The sequence below is a fragment of the Dipodomys spectabilis genome, unplaced genomic scaffold (genome assembly GCF_019054845.1).
Source record: "Dipodomys spectabilis isolate Male_0828 unplaced genomic scaffold, ASM1905484v1 ptg000187l, whole genome shotgun sequence".
NCBI lineage: Eukaryota > Metazoa > Chordata > Mammalia > Rodentia > Heteromyidae > Dipodomys > Dipodomys spectabilis.
Genome location: NW_024870864.1, coordinates 11,168,108 through 11,188,257, shown reverse-complemented (window position 1 = coordinate 11,188,257; position 20,150 = coordinate 11,168,108). Strand labels below are relative to the sequence as shown.

The window sequence follows — 20,150 nt, the reverse complement described above, 5'->3', positions numbered from 1 at the left end:
ACTCAATCTCAGTACTTTGGATTTTTGCCTGCATGAATAGAAGTTCTTGGAAGCTTTGTTAGAGAGCTGAAGTAGGAAAAAGTGTGGAAAATGATGGGTCTCTTATATCTTCCTATCCTGTATATGATACCATCTACCACTGGCTCATGACTGTGAGCAGAACAGATAACTCTGTTGACAATCTGCCATTATAGTGGAGTATACTAGATTAGGAAGTTTGCTTTCTAGTGCTTCACCAGCCATTCCCTTCCACATGGAAAAGAATGATGTATGAGCCAGGTATCCATGGCTCAAGCTTGTAATCCCAGCTACTCAGGATATTCAAAGCCAACTCAGGCAGGAAAGATTATAAGAGTCTTATCTCCAATTAGCCAGTTAGAAGTACAGTTGTGACTCAAGTTGTAAAGCCATCAGCATGAAGCATAGAAACTAAAGGATAATGCCTAGGCCCTGAGTTCAAGCCCCAGTGTGGGCACAAAAAAAAGGAAAGAAAGATACCTGGCATGAACATTGATGACATCTCCCACCTGTCTGTCATCTATCCCTTACCACATACCCTGGAGATGAAGACCTGGAATATGTACAGCAATTTCTATTGAAGTTTGCTAGCAAGGGATTTGCCTTTGCCTTGAGATTTAATTGCTTTGGGGAAGATTCCCTAATTAGCAGCAGAAGGCTCACAGAAGTTGCAGCAAAGGCTTTGGGATTATTAAAAGTTGGAGTCTAATTGTAAGTGGAGACAGGAGCCCACTCCTTTCTATAATTACCCTGTGTGAGGGCCACAGTTTCACCTGCTGAAGGGCCACCATTACTTGTATTAGGGTCCTTATTGCTTTCAGAGAGCTAAGAGGGCTATACAGATCTGTCTCTCCTTCCTACCACACCAGGCAGTCCTCATCCTCTTGGCATTTCTTCTGTTACTTTCAGGTATCCTCAGACTTCTTGTCCTTTTATCCCCTCCCCTTTGTGTCTGTCATCATCTTACTTGACCAACACAGCTTCACCAGGAGACTAGGTACTTTTTTATTTTGTCGTGTGTGTGTGTGTGTGTGTGTGTGTGTGTGTGTGTGTGTATGTGTGTGTGTGTGTACACGGGCTTGAACTCAGGGCCTTTCTTTCTGCCTTAGCTTTTTCAATCAAGGCTACCACTTGAGCCACTTTCACTTCCAGCTGCTTTTAGTGGTTAATTGGAGAGAAGTGCCTTAGGGACATTTCTGCCCAGATTGGTTTTGAACTATGAGCCTTCTGAGTATCTAGCATTACAGGTATTAGCCACCAGCACCTGGCTTAGTTTTACACACTTTTGTTAGTATTCATTAGTAGTAGAAGATTATTTCCTTGTGACATGTCCATATATGTGTATAGTGTAACTTGCTCACACTTGCCCTCACTCCCGGCACTGTCTTCTCTTCCCATTCCTTCCCATCCCAAATTAATCTCAGCAAGCTTTAGTGTTCCACTTTTATATAGACACATGAAGTATTTTGACCGTATATTCCCTCCTTCTTTCCCTCTTCCTCTTACCTTCCCATCCCACTAGTATCCCCATACAGTCACATGAGATGAAGCCTGGGTTCCATAGTCTAGATCCTTCTATGGAATTTAAAGATGTTCATGCTGTTTCCTGGAGCCTCTGACATAAGGCAACATGAATTCATCTGGTGCAGAGGATGTGGCCCCAAGATAAGAAATCTCTGGTTCTTTCTCAGCAGCTCAAATCTTGGCTGTATTTCTTGCATCATTTTCTTCCCCTCTCCAGACATGTCACCCTGCTCTGGGTTTTAGAAATGTTCTCAAGAAAATGCTGAAATGAGAAACCCAACTCCCATTCTTAAGCTGCTTCATGGAGCAACTGCTCAGAGCAGGTAGATCAGGTAATGGTAATTGCCAGCCAAGGCTGGAAGGTGATGACTTCTGAATTTCCTACTGTAGCCTAGGTGTGAAACAAGGAAGGATTCTTCTGGCTGGTATCTGGGATCCTGATCTGGAGCCTCAGAAACACTTGAATGTTCTCAGGGATTGGACTGTGCTCATACTAATGGTGTGACTCACAGACCCTTAGTTAACTTCAGAGGTGGGCCTAGTCACCAGAAAGACCAATCAAGTAATATAGCAAGACTAGAACTTCAGGCCAATCTGGCAGCCAGAGTGGAGGGGAAGACTAGAAATTTGGTTCATGCACATGCTACTCAGTGACACCTCATAACAAATTCTGGCCCTGAGGCTCTATGGAGCTCTCTGGTTGGTGAAATCCTATATACCAGGAGGTGATATCACACCAAATATTTCTATTTCTCTGTATGTATCCTTCACTGTAAAACTGAAAGTATAAGTACAGCTACTAAGCCCACTATCTCTATTGAGTCATTCTAGCAAATTCTCATACCTGCTGGGTGTGAGAAACTTTCAGTTTGATATTTGGATCATCAAAAGCACAAGTGGCCCAGGGAACCCACAGACAACTTGTATTTGATGTGAGTTGGTTTGTAGATGCAGAGCCCATCACTTGGTGGATCTTCACTAACTCTAGAATTGTGTGTGTGTGTGTGTGTGTGCACATGTGCGCGCGTGCATGCACACACAAGTACTGAGGCTTAAGCCCTGGGCACTGTTTAGCTTTTTTCACTCAGGGCTGGTACTGTACCACTTGAGTCACAGCTCCATTTCCAGCTTCTTGCTGGGTAATTAGAGATAAGAACCTCACCGACTTTCTTGCTCAGACTGGTTTGAAATTGTGATCCTCAGATCCAGACTTGTGAGTAGCCAGGATTACAAGCATGAACCACCAGCTACTGGCTTGACTCCAGAATTACATTGTAATGCACACAGTTGCAGAAGAAACAGAACAGTTGTTTGGGATAATTTTCCTATTTTTATTAGAAACCTTGAAGTACTAGATAGCTTTCTCAGAACTTTTTTGGGGGCATTAGAGCTTAAAGCATTTTCCTTAGTAGACAGGCTAGGAAAATGATGTAGGGAATGTCACTCAGAGATTGGAACCAGTCTCCACTTTTGTGGACTGACCATTAGCAGGTATCAGTGAGATCTGTGTAGAACCTGCAAGTATGCGTTTAGAAGCTTTGACAACTGTTGGATTTTGCCAGAACATTCAAACGTAGAAGGAAATATAAAAATATATCAGACAGTGACAATTTGGGGGAAAGATCCCTTGCCACAGACAGCCTGAAGAGCCTAATTTAGAAACTAGAACTTCAGTTGGCAGGAGCAGATGAGATCACAATTTAGTGTTAGAAGTGTGGCTTCTGAATCAAGCAAAGGATTGTGTGTGTGAGAGAGAGACAGAGACAGAGAGAGAGAGACAGAAAGACAAACAGACAGACAGAGACAGAAAGACAGAGAGACAGAGAGACATAGAGGGAGAGGGGGTGGTCTGATGCTTTCTATTGCTGTGGTTTTGATCAAGTTACTTAAACTCTCCTCACTCAGAAAATGGATATAACACTATTTCCTGTTTTATTCCATGCTGAAAAGACCAAATGAGACAATCCAGGATTAATGCTAAGTACAAAGCGTGGAACAAGTGAACTGCTGGCATTATTTTTCTAGGTTCATATCTTGGCATTTAGTCTTGGTTGCAGAATGATGAAAGTGCAATCTGGAAACAGGATTGGATTCAATAGTCCCCCTCCCCTGACATAACATTCTCCCATAGCACGAACACTGAATTTTGCTTTGTCTAGTGCCACTGGTGTACTTCTCGCATGTTCTATCAACCCTCTGGCCTGGGGGAGACCATGACCAGGTGAATCTGGTGACTGCTCTTAATGGTGCACATTTCTGCTGTAAAATCCAGGAGCTCAAAGCCAGTTGCCCAAGGCTCATGCCTTAATTTTAATTACTCCTGAGGCTGAGCTCTAAAGATCTCAGTTCAAAGCTAGCCTGAGCATAAAAGTCTGTGGGACTCTTATCTCTAATTTGAAATAAAAAAAATCCATGAGATTCCTATCTCCAAGTGCCAGCCCTGAGGGAAAATGCTAAAGGAAGGCGCCAGTTCAAGCCCTCCACATCCTCGCTTGAGCTCATGTGCACAGAAGATCCTTGAGGTGGAGGAGGCGGGCGCTGAGAGACATAGAAGCATACAATTGTGCTACCTTCTCCCATCTGCTCTTCATCAAACTATCCAGGGCGCATGTGTTGTGCTTTCAGAATGAGGACACAGACCTACCACTGAGATACCTGGAAAGGACTCTGGTCTCTAGGCTCTCATCGGTGGTGGCAAGATGGCTGGATGAGAGAGATCAGGCAAGGGTCGATAGGATTCCTGAATGTAGATCCTGGATTGTTGCCTTCCCCTCCCAGCTCTGCCTGTGCCAGCCTGTCCCCAGCAGCGACTGAGCGGGCTTCCCATGTACACTAACATAGCACCTGGCTGTTTTTTCAGGTCCTGCCTGCCTGCCCAGCGTTCTAGGAGACCAAGGAAGCGCAGGCCCGAGACCTTGCCATGAAGCCACACTTGAAGCAATGGAGACAACGCATGCTCTTCGGGATATTTGTTTGGGGGCTTCTTTTTTTGGTAATCTTCATCTACTTCACAGACAGCAACCCTGCGGAGCCTGCGCCCAGCTCCTTCTCCTTCCTGGAGACCAGGAGGCTCCTGCCCATTCAGGGCAGGCAGCGGGCCATCATGGGTGCCATGCAGGAGCCCTCCTCCCCAGGGAGCTTGGATCCCAACAAGGTTCCACGGGCCGGGCCCCCAGTTGGTCCTTTTCACGCAGGACCCAGGGACCCACAAACATGGGAGCAGGCCCCAGATGGCTTTGGCCACGCAGAGTTGTTTTTTACCTCCCAGATAGGGAGGAAATCTCAAAGTGCGTTCTACCCTGAGGATGACGACTACTTCTTCGCTGTGGGTCAGCCAGAGTGGCAAAGGCACGTGCCAGGGACCTGGGGATTGCCGTCCCCAGAGGAGCCATCGCAGCGGCGGGGAGCCCAGAGGAGGCTCCGAGTGAAGAAGAGATGGAACCCCGCCTCCGAGGAGGGAGACGATGGGGACCGGCTGTCGGCCTCCATGTCCCGGGCCTTCCTGTACCGGCTGTGGAAGGGGAACGTGTCAGCGCGCATGCTGGCCCCGCGCCTGCAGAAGGCCATGCGGGATTACATGGCGGCCAACAAGCATGGGGTGCGCTTCCGAACCCCGCGCCAGGCACGCCGCAGCCGCAGCCGGACCGAGCTGCTGTGCGAGCTGCGGCGTCGCGGCCGTGTGCGCACCCTGGATGGAACCGAGGCGCCCTTCTCCACGCTGGGCTGGCGGCTGCTGGTGCCAGCTGTGCCCCTGGGCCACCAGCTGCACCCACACGGCCTGCGGAGCTGCGCAGTGGTCATGTCAGCGGGTGCCATCCTCAATTCCTCCCTGGGAGAGGAGATAGGTGCGTCCCCACCTGGGTCTGAAGTCAGGGGTCGCGGGAGGAACCTCCAGGATGAGGGGTGGGTTGGTCCTGAGCAGGTGTTTCTGGAGTTCATCTAGAACCCTAAGGGTTCTGCTCTGACCCCACTGCAACTGTGGGCCATTTTGGGGATCCTAGATGATCTATTCTTAGGGGACTCTTGAAGCAGGGTCTCAGTAATTGGGAAGGACAGGAGAGACATCCCCTTCATCCCTGGTGCTGGTGGCAGTAGAGTCATCATCCCCCTTTGCCATAGGCTTGTCCACTGCTCGTGTCTTAGACATCCAGTCACAGAAACTCTGGTGGACGTTAATAAGCTTCCATAATGGCCAAAAACACCGGAAGGCCTATCATGGGCTGGAATATGCTGGAAGAAATAAAGGACAAGGAAATAGGAGATCATTGTGGATGTTATCTCCCAAGAGGACCCAGGAGATGTTTTATTTTCTCCCTTGATACTGGGATTTGAACTCAGGACCTTGTACTTACTAGGCTGGTGCTCTCCCACTTGAGCCATCACCCCTGCCCTGCTTTTGGCTGGTTACTTTCTACCTGGACTGGCCTCAAGTTGAGATCCTCTAGATCTCAGCCTCCTGCATAGCTACGATTACAGCATGAGCTACCAGAATCCAGCCAAGGGTAATGATTTTGGCTACTTCAAAGATCAAATTCAGGGGCTCCTGAGATCCAGATTACTACTGAAAACATGGCTACCACAGGAAAGCGCTTTGGTCTGCTGGCTCTTGGCACAATTTTAGCTCTGGGGTACCAGCCAGTACAACATGCTTCTCAAGGTAACATACCTGTAGTCAACCTGGGCTTCCATTTGCTCAGCCCAACACCACACATCTGTGTCAGGACATAAGTCCTGCATTAGTCAGGGTGCTGGAGAAAACAGGGTTTTAGGAAAGAGGGACCTGGGAAGAGATTTAAAGATGTGTTCTATCATTGTAAGAGCTTTCAAACATGTAGTTTGTACGACAGCTGACGGGCAGGGTTTCCACATTGCATGGTTGAGGCAGAATTCTTTCCTCTGGAAGCATTAAACCTTATTTTTCAAGCCTTCAACAGATCAGATTCTCTCATCTACAGTGGGGACAGTAATATGCTTTCTTCAAAGTCTTACTGAATTAGCTGGGCTCAGTGGATCAAGTCTGTAGTCCCAGATACTTGGGAATTAGGGATTGGGTGATCATGATTCAACCAGCCTGGGGGTGAAAATTCTCTTAGATTCCAGTCTCAACCAATATCATCCCAAGCTAGGGGGAAGCTCAATAACTGGATGCAGTTCATCTGTCATCCTAACAACATATGGAAGCACAAAGCCAGCTGGGATAGAAAAACCCATGAGACTACTATTTCCAACTAACCAGCAGAAAGCCAGAAATGGAGCCATGGCTCAATGAGAGAGTGCCAACCTTGACTGAAAAAGCTCAGAAACAGTGCCCAAGCCCTGACTTCAAACCCCAGTATTGGCACCAAAAACAAACAAACAAACAAAGATTGGCTGGTGATTGTAGCTGAGATGGCAGCAACACAGATCTCAAGCCAGATGTTCTTGGGAATGCAGCAACAACACTTCTAGACTAGTGATTTGGGGTCCCTGCGTCTCGGGACTGACCTTACAGCAGGCTTACAGTAATACTGCCCATGTCTCACATAAGCTTGGAGCCAAACCAGAGCAAAGCACCCTGCAATTTATTAGCCATGTGCAGAGGTTTAGAGGCCCCTGGGGTGAAATAACACCACAGTTTCTTCTCATTTCTGAGGACCAACATCAATAATGCAGAGGAGGAATTTAGGTATTTAGCTTTGAAGCAGCTGGTAACCTGCTTCTGGTTTGTTTTAAACACCGCTGAATCATAAATATGTGGTATTTGGATAGCTCTTACAGGCCAGGGAGAAGTCCCACACTCTTTATGCCTCCATAAATATCCCTGTCCAGAGTCTTTTAAATGTTATTCAGAATTAGAAGGAAGATATGAAAGACACCACGAAGTCTGTGCTTATGCAGAGTAGAGTGCTGTAGTACTTAAATGAGTGTTTATATGATTAGAATTGTAAGGTCACAGATGAAGATCATGACTGGAAAAAAAATTTAATTGTCTATTTTAGCCAGACACAGTGGCTTACAACTATAATCCCAGCTACTCAGGAAGCAGAGATTGGGACAATTGAATTTAAGATCAGTTTGGGCTAAAAGTTTGGGAAACCTCCTCTCGAAACAACAACCAAAACTGCTGGTCATGGTAGTTACATGCCTGTTATTCCAGATACATGAGAAGAGTAAACAGAATCGGTATCGCAGGCAGCTGGGACATAAATGTAATACTTTGTCTCAAAAGTAACTGAAGCAAAAAGAGATAGATATATGGCTCAGATGGTAGAGCACCAGCCTAGCTCAAACTCAATTACATAAGAATTGTCTTGCTTTTTATTTAGGTTCCTTTGAATCAGATTTTCACACAACCAAATCAGCAGGATTGATCTTTCTAAGCATGTGTCACTGTCAGCCCTGTGCAGACCAGGTGCTGACCCCTCCTCTCCTGCTCAGCTGAGGTGTCAATGCAAACCACAAGTCATTAAGTCACGAATAGCTTTCATGGCAGAAACAAACTCATGCTTCCTTCAGGAACCTTGGAACGTTGGGGCATAATTTAGCCAAACTCAGGTTGACCCCTAAATACCTGCCTCTGAATTTGCTAAATGTAGATTAATAATTACCAGAGGAGGTATGATCCAATGAAATATTGAAGGCAGGACAGAGAGGGGACCCAGGCAGTCTGGGCATCCAAACCCTACAAGGTGATCCCCTTCTAGGCCAATAACCCCAATACTACACAGCTCCTTCCTTCCCCAAGAGACACACCCCCTCGCCTCCCTGTTCGTTGATTGGCTGCCAGTTAACGCCCCCTGGTGTTTGTCCCATGGCAATAAAGTCCTGTCCCCAGATCCCTTTCTGTTAAACTGAGTCCCACAGAACAATTGCTTGAGGCTAGGAAAGTATAGTAGTTGTTGAACTATATGTAAAGTACAAAGGCTTTGAATCTGTTATTTGAGCTGTTTAGGAAACATAGAACATTCCAGGAGGCATGAGCTGGTCTGGTATCAGTTTGCACCTAAGTGGTAATATTCATTGATGAAGACACTTTTGGTGTTCCTATCGAAGTGTTCCCAAGGAGAGCAGAGTGCTTCTCTCAAACAGCAATAGCTTTGAAAGTGGACATGTGGCTCCAGTGGTAGAGTGCCAGTCTTGAATGAAAAAGCCAAGCAGAACATGAAGCCCTGAGTTCAAGCCCCAGTACCAGCACTAAACAAAGAGAAACAAGGAAACGAGAGAGAGAGAGAAAGAAAGAAAAAAGAAAGCAAGAGAGAGAAAAAGAAAGAAAGAAAGAAAGAGAGAAAGAGAAAGGAAGAAAGAAAGAGGAAGGAAGGAAAAGAAAAAAAAAGTAAAGGAAGAAAACGCAGAAATAGCCTTAAAATAGAAGATTAGGGTCTATATTTTGAACACATGGAGTCTGGCAAGTGATTATTAGGAAATGGGAAGAAAGAGAAGGGATGTAGCCCCCAGAGTACTTACTGGAGAGAGTTGGGGACTTGAGAAGGCCTTGTTTCCTTTGCTTAAAAAGATGAGAAAGCAGTTCCTATAGTCATCCAACCCGCATTAGCTACTTATTGTTTCCAAGTTCTTACCAGATCCTGCACTAGACACAGAGGTGACTAAGGCACAAACCCAGACCTCAAATTCTGTAGTGTTGGGGGAACAATCCAAGCCACCAACAGAAATGCAGTACTTCGTTGGTGGGGGAAGAACACAGAGGAGTATATGCCCACAGGGTGGGCATGACCTCCTGAGAGCTGTTGCCTGAGTGAGCAGAAAAGGGGTCAGGAAAGACTACTCCGAGAGAGATCAGGCTGGAAGCCCAGTGAGGTAAGGAGACATGAGCCAACACAGTGTGCAGATGACACAGGCCCCAGGAAGTACAAAGGCCCAAGGCTGGGGAAGACAGCAACACTGGCTAGAGGGCAGTAGAACAGGGCACGGATGCTTCTGAAAGCCATTCTACAGAAAATAGACTTCACTCCATAACTGTAATGGCTACACCTCCTGCAGGCATTTGCTGTAGACAAGATCTTTCCTGATGAGTTCTGAGTGTGGCTCTTGTATGCCTTTACCACAACCCTGTAAGCTCAGCCTGAATCTAAGGAACAGAGAAGCCCTCACTCATATATCCAAGAGGCAGAGACAGAAAGATATTACAAGCAAGGGAACAGTGGTACCAATCTTTATGAGCGATTACTTCCAAGTCTGAGTTCCAGGATATTTTTTGTTATTCAGACATATTTAGCAGGTATTTTTTTTCCAAAGGGAATTAAGTGAGCCCATCCTGTTGTAGTGGAATTTGAGCCCCACTAAAAGGGTCTTACACTTGCTTGATCTTATTGCACACTTGGCTGGGCTTGAGCCATGCCTCCAGCCCTGCATTTTACTAGTTATTTTGGAGAATAAATCTCACAGACATTGCTATCCTAGCTGGTTCCGATAAGATCCTCCAGATCTCAGTCTCCTAAGTAGCTAGAATCCTGGTGACTGGCTAAGCCAGTTACTTTTTAAGCAAACATGGCCATGTACGCTGCCAGTGGTAAAATTCAGGCTTTTGACTGTGAACGTGGAGGCTTCTTGAGGAGCTCCACATGATATTAACCCAGGTGGTTTTTTTATACTCTCTAATGGAATGAATCAATATTTGAGAGCTGACAGAATTTTCAAATGATCTTTGCATGATATTACAGAACTATGCATAAGTGAGAGGGCCCACACTAAGGACAAGATAGATTAATGGGCGTTAATGTGGCAGAACTACTTAACTTTACACCCATTAACTTGAATTTTCTAAAATTTCACAGTTTAGAGGCCTCTTTAAGTTAAATACATGAGAAGGAGACTCCTGGGTAGTGGATGCAGACTTTGGCTGACAGTAGAGACTGGTTTTATACTTTATAATTAAAATCAGTAGTTGTCAATTTATTCAGACAAAAGAGTTCATCAAAGCCAGACACCAGTAGCCCATGCCTATAATTCTAGATAGTAGGAAGCTGAGATCTGAGGATAGAATTTCAAAGCCAGTCCAGGCAGGAAAGTCTGTGAGACTTTTGTTTCCAATTAAACAACCAGAAGAGAAGTGGAGCTATGACTCAAATGGTAAAGAGCCAACCATGAGCAAAAAAAAAAAACTATATTATGCCAAGGCCCTAAGTTCAAGCTCTAGTATTCACACACACACACACACACACACACACACATACACACACACACATACAAGCTCATTGATAATATTTTCAAAAGCCACATTGCAGTCAACCTTTAACAGACTAGCACTTGCAAAGTTCATTGAAAAAATCATATGTTTGTGTGTTGTGTGTGTGTTTCACAGATCTTTTGGAAGACCACTAAAACAGCCTTCCCCTTTGGGAATGAAGTATCTTAGTCTTTATCCAGTAAAGCATAAGTCTTTATGCACTAAGGCAACACTGAAGGCAAGAGAGACAAGAAGCTGTCTTCTAAAAAGTCAAACTTAGAGGTGGGCACCAGTGACTCATGCCTGTAATTCTAGCTATACAGGAAGCTGAGATCTGAGGATCAAAGCCACCCCCTGCAGGAAAGTCCATGAGACTCTTATCTCCAGCAAACTACTTAGAAAGAGCCAGAAATGACACCATACTCAGGTGGTAGAGCACTAGCCTTGAACACAGAGAGAGGCTCAGGGACAGAGCCCAGGCCCTGAGTTCAAGCCCCAGGACTGCCAAAAAAAAAGCCAAACTTAGCACAGATTTGCAAACACTTAAAACAGTGCCAGTCTTCTGTTTACTTTGCTGTTTAAAATTTTTATTAAAATGTTATTTTAATATAAATTAATGAACAAAACATTAAATTCTATCCTATTTTCTAATGCAGTGAATATATTATCAACACTAACGCTTTGGTAATCTAAATTTTGTAGCTCAAATATCATTTACTTGTTCTTTTAAAAATGAAAACACACTGTTCAGTAAAAATAAATAACAAATCAATCTATTCCCCCCCAAATGCAAAGAGCTTACAATGTAACATAAAGAAGCAGCTCTTAAAGCTTAATGCCAGTGGCTCATGCTTGCAATCCTAGCTACTCAGGAGGCTGACATTGAGGATTGTGGTTTGACGCCAGCCTAAACAGGAAAGTTTGTGAGACCCTTATTTCAAATTAACCACTAAAACGATATAAGTGGAGCTATGGCTCAAGTGATAAAGCACCAACCTTGAGCAAAAAAGCCAAGTGAGGGCACAAGACCCTGAGTTTAAGCCCAAGTATTAGACGTCCTGCCCCAATAAAACAAGAAACAAGGAAGTGTTAAGGTACTTTGGCTTCATTTACACAGAACATACCTTTTAGAGATTTGCAACCTATTTTTTCTTTTCTAAAAAGCCAGGTAGATTTTAAGCTTTTCAGACCATGAAGACTGTTTCAAGAACTGTGCCATTATAAACATACATTCACAAATAAATGTGTATTATGGTGCTCCAACTTTATTTACTAGTGCCAGGCTATAGCTCAGACATAGCTTGGATTTTCCAGAGGTACCCTTGAAGAGTTTGTTGCGATCCAAAAGTTTCATCCTTTTGCTATTCAGAATTGAGCTTCAGCCAGGTGCCTGTGGCTCACTTCTATAGTTCTAGCTGTTTGCAGAGCTGAGGACTGAAGGACAGTGGTTTGGGGCTAGGCAGAAGAGTTCACCCACAGCTGGCACAGAGGTGTGTACCTTCCATCCTAAGCTATGTGAGAGGAAGAACTTGGGAGGATTGTGGTTCCAGGCAAACCCAGGCAGAAAAGTCTGCAAGACTCCATTGTATTGTAGATATCATGGTTCATGTGTGCCATCCCTTCAACTATGGAAAGACTAAAATAGGCAGACCATAGTCCCAGAGCATGCCTGAGTCAGAAGCAAGATCCTATCTCAAAAATAATCAGCAAAAGCACAGGGTGCTTGGACACAGTGGTGTCCAGCAAGCTGGAGGCTTCAAGCTTAAAAGAAACCTAGAACACACCAATTCATTATGGCTTAGGTCTCATCAATAAAGGTACATTTTCTAACATTGTTTTGGTGGGACATACATGGTAGTTTAATCCCTCTAGGGTGCCAGAAGACTCCCAAGGAGGGAGCATCAGGACCCAGGGGAAGGTTAGCTTCTCTAAGGTCCTGTGAAGTCACAGTAAATGAGGCAAGTGCGTGTCCATGTGGCTTGTACAAATGTCACACATGCACACACTTGCTTCTTACTGTCACATACATGCACTGTCACTACTGCAAGTTAAAGTTGGGATGTTTGAGGACAACCTATAGGTGTCCTCTTATTGTTCATCATCTCTGGTTTCATGCTGGTTTGTGTTTACAGCCTGTTTTAGGAAAAGAGAACTTGTTTCCCATTCCTATCCCTAATCAGATGAGGCTACTTTATTCCACGTCTTTCTCTTCACCTCCTCCTTGGCCTCATGATACAAGGGCCTGGTGGTCACCAGGCACCTCTCTTTCCATCATTCAGATAACTGGAGGATGTCAGATACCTTGAAGGAAGTGTATACAGGCATGTTCTGTAGGTCAAGCTTGGTGCACCATTACTGAATACAAAGAACCCTATTGGATTGTAACTTCGGTGGTCCCAGACTCTAGTTGCATGGTATGTCTGATTATGACTTCAGAATGAGGGGCCTGTAAGGCTAGGCTCACATAGGACATTGTGGCATCAGGAACAATATATGAGGCTTCAAGAAAATCAGGGCTTGTTTTCATTTTAAGCATAAACCTTCACCAGAAAGTGGCACCATAGAATTGAAGGCCCTGGCTTTGATCCCAAGAGAGACACATTTATTCTCTGTGGAGGCCCCAGAATTACATGACATTGATGACCAACCTCAGTGTTCTTCAAGCAGGAAAAAGACCCAAATGAAGTTAGGTGCTGATGGCTCATGCCTGGTAATCCTCACTACACACAAACTGAGATCTGAGGATCACAATTTGAGGCCAGCTTGGGCAGAAAATCTGTGAGACTCTATTCTCCAATTAACAGCCAAAAGCTGGAAGCAGAAGACTGTTTCAAGTGGTAGAACACCAGCCTTGAGCAAAAAAGCCAAGTGAGACCATAAAGCCTTGAGTTCAAGCCAATTATTAGTGTGTGTGTGCGTGTGCACATGTACATACATACACACACACACACACATACACACACACATATCACATACACATAAAGCCCAGATGAACATTCCATGATCCCCTGACTTTCCCATCAACTTACCTCCTTCTGTAGTTCTAGTTACAAAATGTTCTAGAGCCTTCCAGGGAATGGCTGCATAAAGCATGCTACTTGGAAAAAATGTGACATCTGTATGAAACTTAAATGACACCAGAGCTTGTGTAACCAAATGAGTTTATGCATACATACACAGTCATTGCTTTCTTATTGGATAGGTCTAAAAAATGCATGTGTCATTAGACGAGTTTGCCATCATGCTAACATCATAGCCTGCACTTAAATTGATGGAACTACAGCGTCACTAGGCAACACAGCTGGTGGGAGCACTGTCCTGTAAATGGTCTGTTACCCACCGACAAGCCATCATACTTGTGTGACTGACTGTGTGCTCTTCCTGATGCATCTCCTGAGCCAAGCTCTCCTCCCAAGTCAACAGTACATTATCTGAAAAGCTGTGCATGTATATCCAGCTTCAGGTATTGAAAGACTTTCTTTAACCTTTTTTCCTAGATTCAACAGAGACAAAAAGTAAACTTGTCCCTATATGCCCTTAGATTCTCACGATGCGGTTTTGAGATTTAACTCAGCTCCTACCCGAGGTTATGAGAAAGATGTCGGAAATAAAACCACTGTCCGAATCATTAACTCCCAGGTAAGATGGATGAAGTGTTTCTAGGGGTCCATTCTGTAGGTAAATGGTTAGACTAGATGAGTGAGTAGAAATTATCTGGTTATTGGTGACCATTGTAATGCACATGCACCTTGTAATTATGAAGAAATAATAAAGAAAAATACAGAGAAATGGGTGCATAGATGTGATACAAATAAGGCAAAAGAATAAAATAAAACAAAATCAGATTAAATACAGACATACTTTTTGAAGTATAGACTTAGCATATTAGAACTGGGGAAGTAAGAAAAAGTATCAAAACAAAAGAAACCTGGTCATTAAGAATGTAGTAGGTAAATCCTAGCTACTTAGGAGGTTGAGATTGTGGTTAGAAGTCCACCCAAGCAAATAAATTAGAAACACTCTTATTTCCAATTGACTAGCAAAAAGCCAGATGTGGAGATGAGGTTCAAGAGGTAGAGTACCAGCTTTGAGTGATAAAGCCAATCAAGTGTGAGAAGCCCTTAAAAAAAAAGAGGTCCTGAGTTCAAACCCTAGTACTAGTGCATGTATACACACAACACACACACACACACACACACACACAAGCAAGAGCTAAAAGGAGATAAAATGTCACATATCTGAAAACTAAATGTATCTGACATTCTCATCTGTTATTTGGAAATTGTAAAAATAAAAAAATGCATGATTTGATTGAAAAATTAAAGTATCCCTTTCCCTATGTTCTTAGTAAGAATGGCTTCCAAGCTGGGTGCCAGTGACTCATGCTTGTAATTCTAGCTACGCAGGAGGCTGAGATATGAGGACCATGGTTCGAAGCCAGCCTAAGTAAAAAATGTCTGTAAGACTCCTATCTTCAATTAACCACCAAAGGCAGCTGGAAATGGAGCTGTGGCTCAAGAAGTAGAATGCTCGTCGTGAGCAAATAAAGCTCAGGGACAGCATCCAGGTCTTGAGTTCAAGCCCCAGGACTAGAAAATATAGGCCCCACTTTATGGCAAAATTATAGAACCAATCACAACAATGTCAAAAATATGTAAAAAAAGAAAAAAAGAGGTATAAGTGATTGATGATGAATGAACTGCCTGTGAATGAGCAAGCCATTAGCGCTTTGATGTTTGCTGTGTCAGGTCACCTGCAGGCAGGAAGGAAACCATTACCATATTTCCTTAATTCCTCTCTTCTCAGAGAGGAAAAGAGAAAGCCCAGCAAATTAAAATACATGTCATCCTAAAGATGCACTTCAGAAAAGATAATATAATGTGAAAACAGTGCATCTTAATAATGGTGAAAATTTGTATCTGAAAACTAAGAAAAAGCGAGCTGTATTTTCCCCGAAATATAGCTTTTAGTTTTATGTTTTTTTAGAAAGGATGGTTGGCAGGCGACACTGATGAATATATCCAGGACCATAAATAAAACCATAAAGGAGGCCTATACTGGCCTGGGGTGGCTCTTCCACAGTGCATCAATGTGGCTTCTAAATCACAAGGCTGTCGTAGAGATGGTGACTGAACTAGCTGAGGAGTCACATTTTTCAGGGCCTGGATTCTAGATCATGCAATATCACACATTAATGTAATGGCTAGTTTTCTTTTTCTTTTCTTTTCTTTCTTCTTTCCTTCCTTCATTTCTTAATCTCTCCCCTTTTTCTTCCTTCCTTCCTTCCTTTCTCTCTTTCTTCCTGACTTCCTTCTTCTTTCTTTCTTTCCCTCCTTTGCATTACTTTCTTTCTCTCTTCCTCTCTTCTCTCCTTTTCCTTCTTTCTTTATTCATTCATTTATTGGTGCCTGTGTTGGAGGCCTAAATTCGGTGCCTGGTCAGAGTCCCTTAGCTTTTTCTCTCGAAGCTGACACTATTCATATGTATTTATGGAATATTGTTTGATAGTATATTTTTATATTTTCTATTTTGATATATGATGATCATGTATCAGGGTTCAATCAGGGTAATTATCATTTACATCCCCTTAAACACATCATTTCTTTCCTTTTTTTTTTTTTTTTTGTTTTGGTCAACCATGGAGCTTGAACTCAGTACCTAGGCACTGTCCCTGAGCTCTTCAGCTCAAGACGAACCCTGTAACACTTGTGCCACAGTGCCACTTCCTGTTTTCTGGTGGTTATTTGGAGATAAGAGTCTCATGGACTTTCCTGCCTAGACTGGCTTTGCACCGCAATCCTCAGATCTCAGCCTCTTAAGTAGCTAGGATTACAGGGATGTGCCACCAATGCTCAGCTTATCATTTCTTTCAAGACAATATTTGTTTTAAAAACATTGCCACCTCCAAAACCCCACCTCATTTTCTTGATCATGCTTTGGCCTCTGGTGTGCAACACTGGTCCCTTCTTCTCCCAAAGGAAAACAGAAAACTTGAGTTTTTTGTTTTTTCTGTTTCCACATTGTAATTTCTGCCTGTTGTTAAAAATCTATTCAGAGAATGAAACACCACCGGCTTTGAATTTTTTTTCTGTGTACTTGCAGATTTTAACCAATCCCAGCTATCATTTCATCGACAGCTCTTTATATAAAGATGTCATTTTGGTGGCATGGGACCCTGCTCCTTATTCTGCGAATCTTAACCTGGTAAGTGTTTCCCTGCTGTCCCTAGTTCAATGTCAGACAGTACTTTAGCTGATTAGACATGGTAGCAGATCAAGGACTGAGCTTTGACAGAATGAAGCTGCGTCCCCACAACTTTTTGATACCTAGTTATATATCTGGTATGCGCAGCATTATCCATTTGGTGCTAAAAAGCTTTGGCTCTGGAGAAATGAAGAAAAACATGCAACACATCTAGATGCTCAAAAAATCCTAGTTACAGTGAAGGTTGGGCTGATTAAACTCAAAATAGTTTGCTTGTGATGGGGTGACATCCTCCCTCAGAAAGGCTGTAAGACCATTAGAAATAAATTGGAAGTCGTTGACAGGAAAATCTGTGCATACACAACTTGGCACTTACTTACTCAGGCTTTTCCTGAGTGTATCTCTTTAGCTTCTGCTTCTGAATCTGGTTAATTTCATTCAATAGAACGGAAGCATGTTTGTTACTAATCATCAAAATACAAACAAGTTGAGTCCAGTGCTGGTGGCTTATGCCTAACTGTAATCCTAGCTCCTTGAGAGGCTAAAATAAAGAGGATGATGCTTGGAGGCCCAATAGGGTGATAAAATTTCTGAGATTCCAACTTAGTGAAAAAAAAACTGGGTACCGTGGTGTGTTGCCTGTCATTGCAGCTACAACAGGAAGCTTAAAATAGGTGAACTGAGGTACATGTATGTGCCTGGACAGAAAGTGGGACACTCTGTAAAAAAATCAGCACAAAACAGAGCTGGAGGTGCAACTGAGTAATAGAGCTCCTGCTTAGTAGGCACTACTAGTTCCTGAGTTCAAACACTAGTACTGACATAAAAAAATAACAAAATTCATAAGGTTATATGTAGAGCTCTACATAGATCAGAACCTTACATGAAAAGTCAATGAGCTTGTTTGTAATGATATTGGGAAATAATGGATGATGGCTAGCCTAGCAAGACATTTTGCCAACTGTACCAATGAGTATCCTTGACTTGCTTTGCCAGAACCAGAGAGCATGCAACCTTCTAATGATGAATGCAGAGAACAGATCTTGGATCCTCCAAGGTGTCATTTTGCAAAGAGAGCTATCTAAATGGAATGGTTCCCTCCAAAAGAAGTGCGTGGTTTTCTGTCCATCTTGAGACTGAGGCTAGACATTCACCAGAATGACTACTAATGAGTTTCCAACCAGAGGTGTAAATTTCAATAACCCAGAGTCTTTTTCAAAATTGATCTGAAAGAGCCCATTTCAAGATGGAAAGGAAACAACCTGGAACTCTATTCTCTTTGAAAGTTCTCCTGTGCACTCTCTACTGAAAATCAAACATTAGTAGAGCTTAGGACATTTTAACTCTCTTCCCAACCCATATCCTGAGTTTATGGCTCTGTGAACTTTTTTTTGCTGTTTGTGAATTGACTGGCATTTCAGTAGGCTTCATCCGAGCCCAGGACACACACACATCCAAGCCTACTGGATGAATGTGGGCAGAGATGGTGCTACATTCCAAGTGTCACGGCCACTTATACTGGGGCCAGTGTTCCTTGTGAGGACATGGGAAGAGGCTGGGAAGGAACAGTTCCTTCTCATCCTACACACATTTTTCTTCTTTTAGAGTGCCACCAGATTTGGGGCTTAGCTTATTAAAAAGTCCCTGACCCAATCATGCTCAGAGGGTTTTGTTTTGGTTGGATGGTTGGTTGGTTTTCCAATACAGATCTTAAACTCTGGGTCTCATACTTGTTTGGCTTGCTTGCTCTGCTGGTACTCTACCATTTGAGCCATGCTTCTAATTTTGCTGGCTATTTTGGAGATTGAATGTTGCAGACTTTTCTTCCAGGACTTGCCTTCCCAGACCTGGATTCCTTTGGATCTCATCCTCCTGAGTAGCTTGGATAATTAGGCATGAGCCACCAGCATGCTTGGCGTTTACTCAAAGTTTTTCAAGCCACAAGACTTCCTTTTTTCCAGTCCTCAGACTTGTTTTCAGGGCCTGAGAGGCTTTGAGCTTTCGCTCAAAGCTAGCCCTCTACCACTTGAGCCACAGTGCCATTTACAGCTTTTTCTGTATATGTGGTACTGAGGAATCAAACCCAGGGCTTCATGCATACTAATTAAGCACTCTACCACTAACCATTTTCCCAGCCCCCACAAACCCTTCTTATAGGTAGAATTCTATCCAGGATCTTACTAAATACCTGATGATTACCCTTGGACTCTGCTCAAAGGGTTCTTAGAGGCATATGAGCTAAATTTCTTCCCACAAGCCCTCCCTCAAATCTCACATGATGATAACACCTGGGTCATTTTTTGAAGAATTTTGTTTTAAATCAACCTGATTGACTTTTGCACACAATGTGCTATAATATATGTAATTGTATATTCTGATGAGCATGATCACATTTTGATTCTTAGGTGTACTCTGTCATGGTTCAGGAAGAGCTCTCAAGTCATTCTTTCTTAGCCTCCACCCAAAACCAGAAAGCATTGATGTGCTGTCACCACAGATGAAATAGGTGACAGAAACTTGGGGGAAATTTACTTTTGAAATATACTGCTTAAGCAAACTCAAGGATGAGCATTCTGAAGCATACTCTAAATATGGCCATCAGTTGTCTTAATAAAGTTTTATTAGAACACAGCATGTTCATTCAGCAGCTACCTATGGCTGTATCCTGTTTCCTGTATCTGTATCCTGTAATAGAGTTAAGTAGTCACCCAAAAGATCCAGAAAGCATGGTCCAGAAAGCATCAGGTGTCTACGATCTGACCCTTCCCAGAAAACATGTACTGATCCAGACCAGGTCTAGCCCAGCTTCCTCATTTTACCAAAGGAGAAGGCTTTAGTCCTGCTAAGACTAGAAAGCTGCTCTCTCTTTGTATATGTCCCATTGTTCCAAGGGACTGTCTGTAGAAGCAATGAGTTGTAGACTTCTCTTCCTTCCCTCCTCAGCCTCTAAATCCACCTGTCTGCCTGCTGTCCTAAGTGCTTTTCAGTTAGTCCTCTGTCCTTGATTGGGTTCCTTTTTCTTTTTCAGTGGTACAAAAAGCCAGATTACAACCTGTTCACTCCATATATTCAGCATCGTCAGAGAAACCCAACTCAGCCATTTTACATTCTTCACCCTAAATTTATATGGCAGCTGTGGGATATAATCCAGGAGAACACAAAGGAGAAGATTCAGCCAAACCCACCATCTTCTGGTTTCATTGGTATGTGTACATTAAAGATTAGAATGATTGGGTGACAT

At 43.4% G+C, this 20,150-nt stretch overlaps 1 protein-coding gene across 2 annotated transcripts in view; it reads left to right on the top strand.

The window, feature by feature from the left end:
• The first annotated feature begins 4,414 nt into the window (after positions 1 to 4,414).
• The window catches only part of St6gal2 (ST6 beta-galactoside alpha-2,6-sialyltransferase 2), a 37,788-nt gene continuing 22,052 nt past the window's right edge, over positions 4,415 to 20,150 (top strand). For both annotated transcript variants that reach the window (XM_042695562.1, XM_042695561.1), the window contains exons 1-4: positions 4,415 to 5,387; positions 14,247 to 14,344; positions 16,808 to 16,909; positions 19,938 to 20,112. In XM_042695562.1, coding sequence (XP_042551496.1) covers positions 4,463 to 5,387; positions 14,247 to 14,344; positions 16,808 to 16,909; positions 19,938 to 20,112 — 1,300 coding nt within the window. In that variant the 5' untranslated portion in view covers positions 4,415 to 4,462. The remainder of the gene's footprint in view (positions 5,388 to 14,246; positions 14,345 to 16,807; positions 16,910 to 19,937; positions 20,113 to 20,150) is intronic.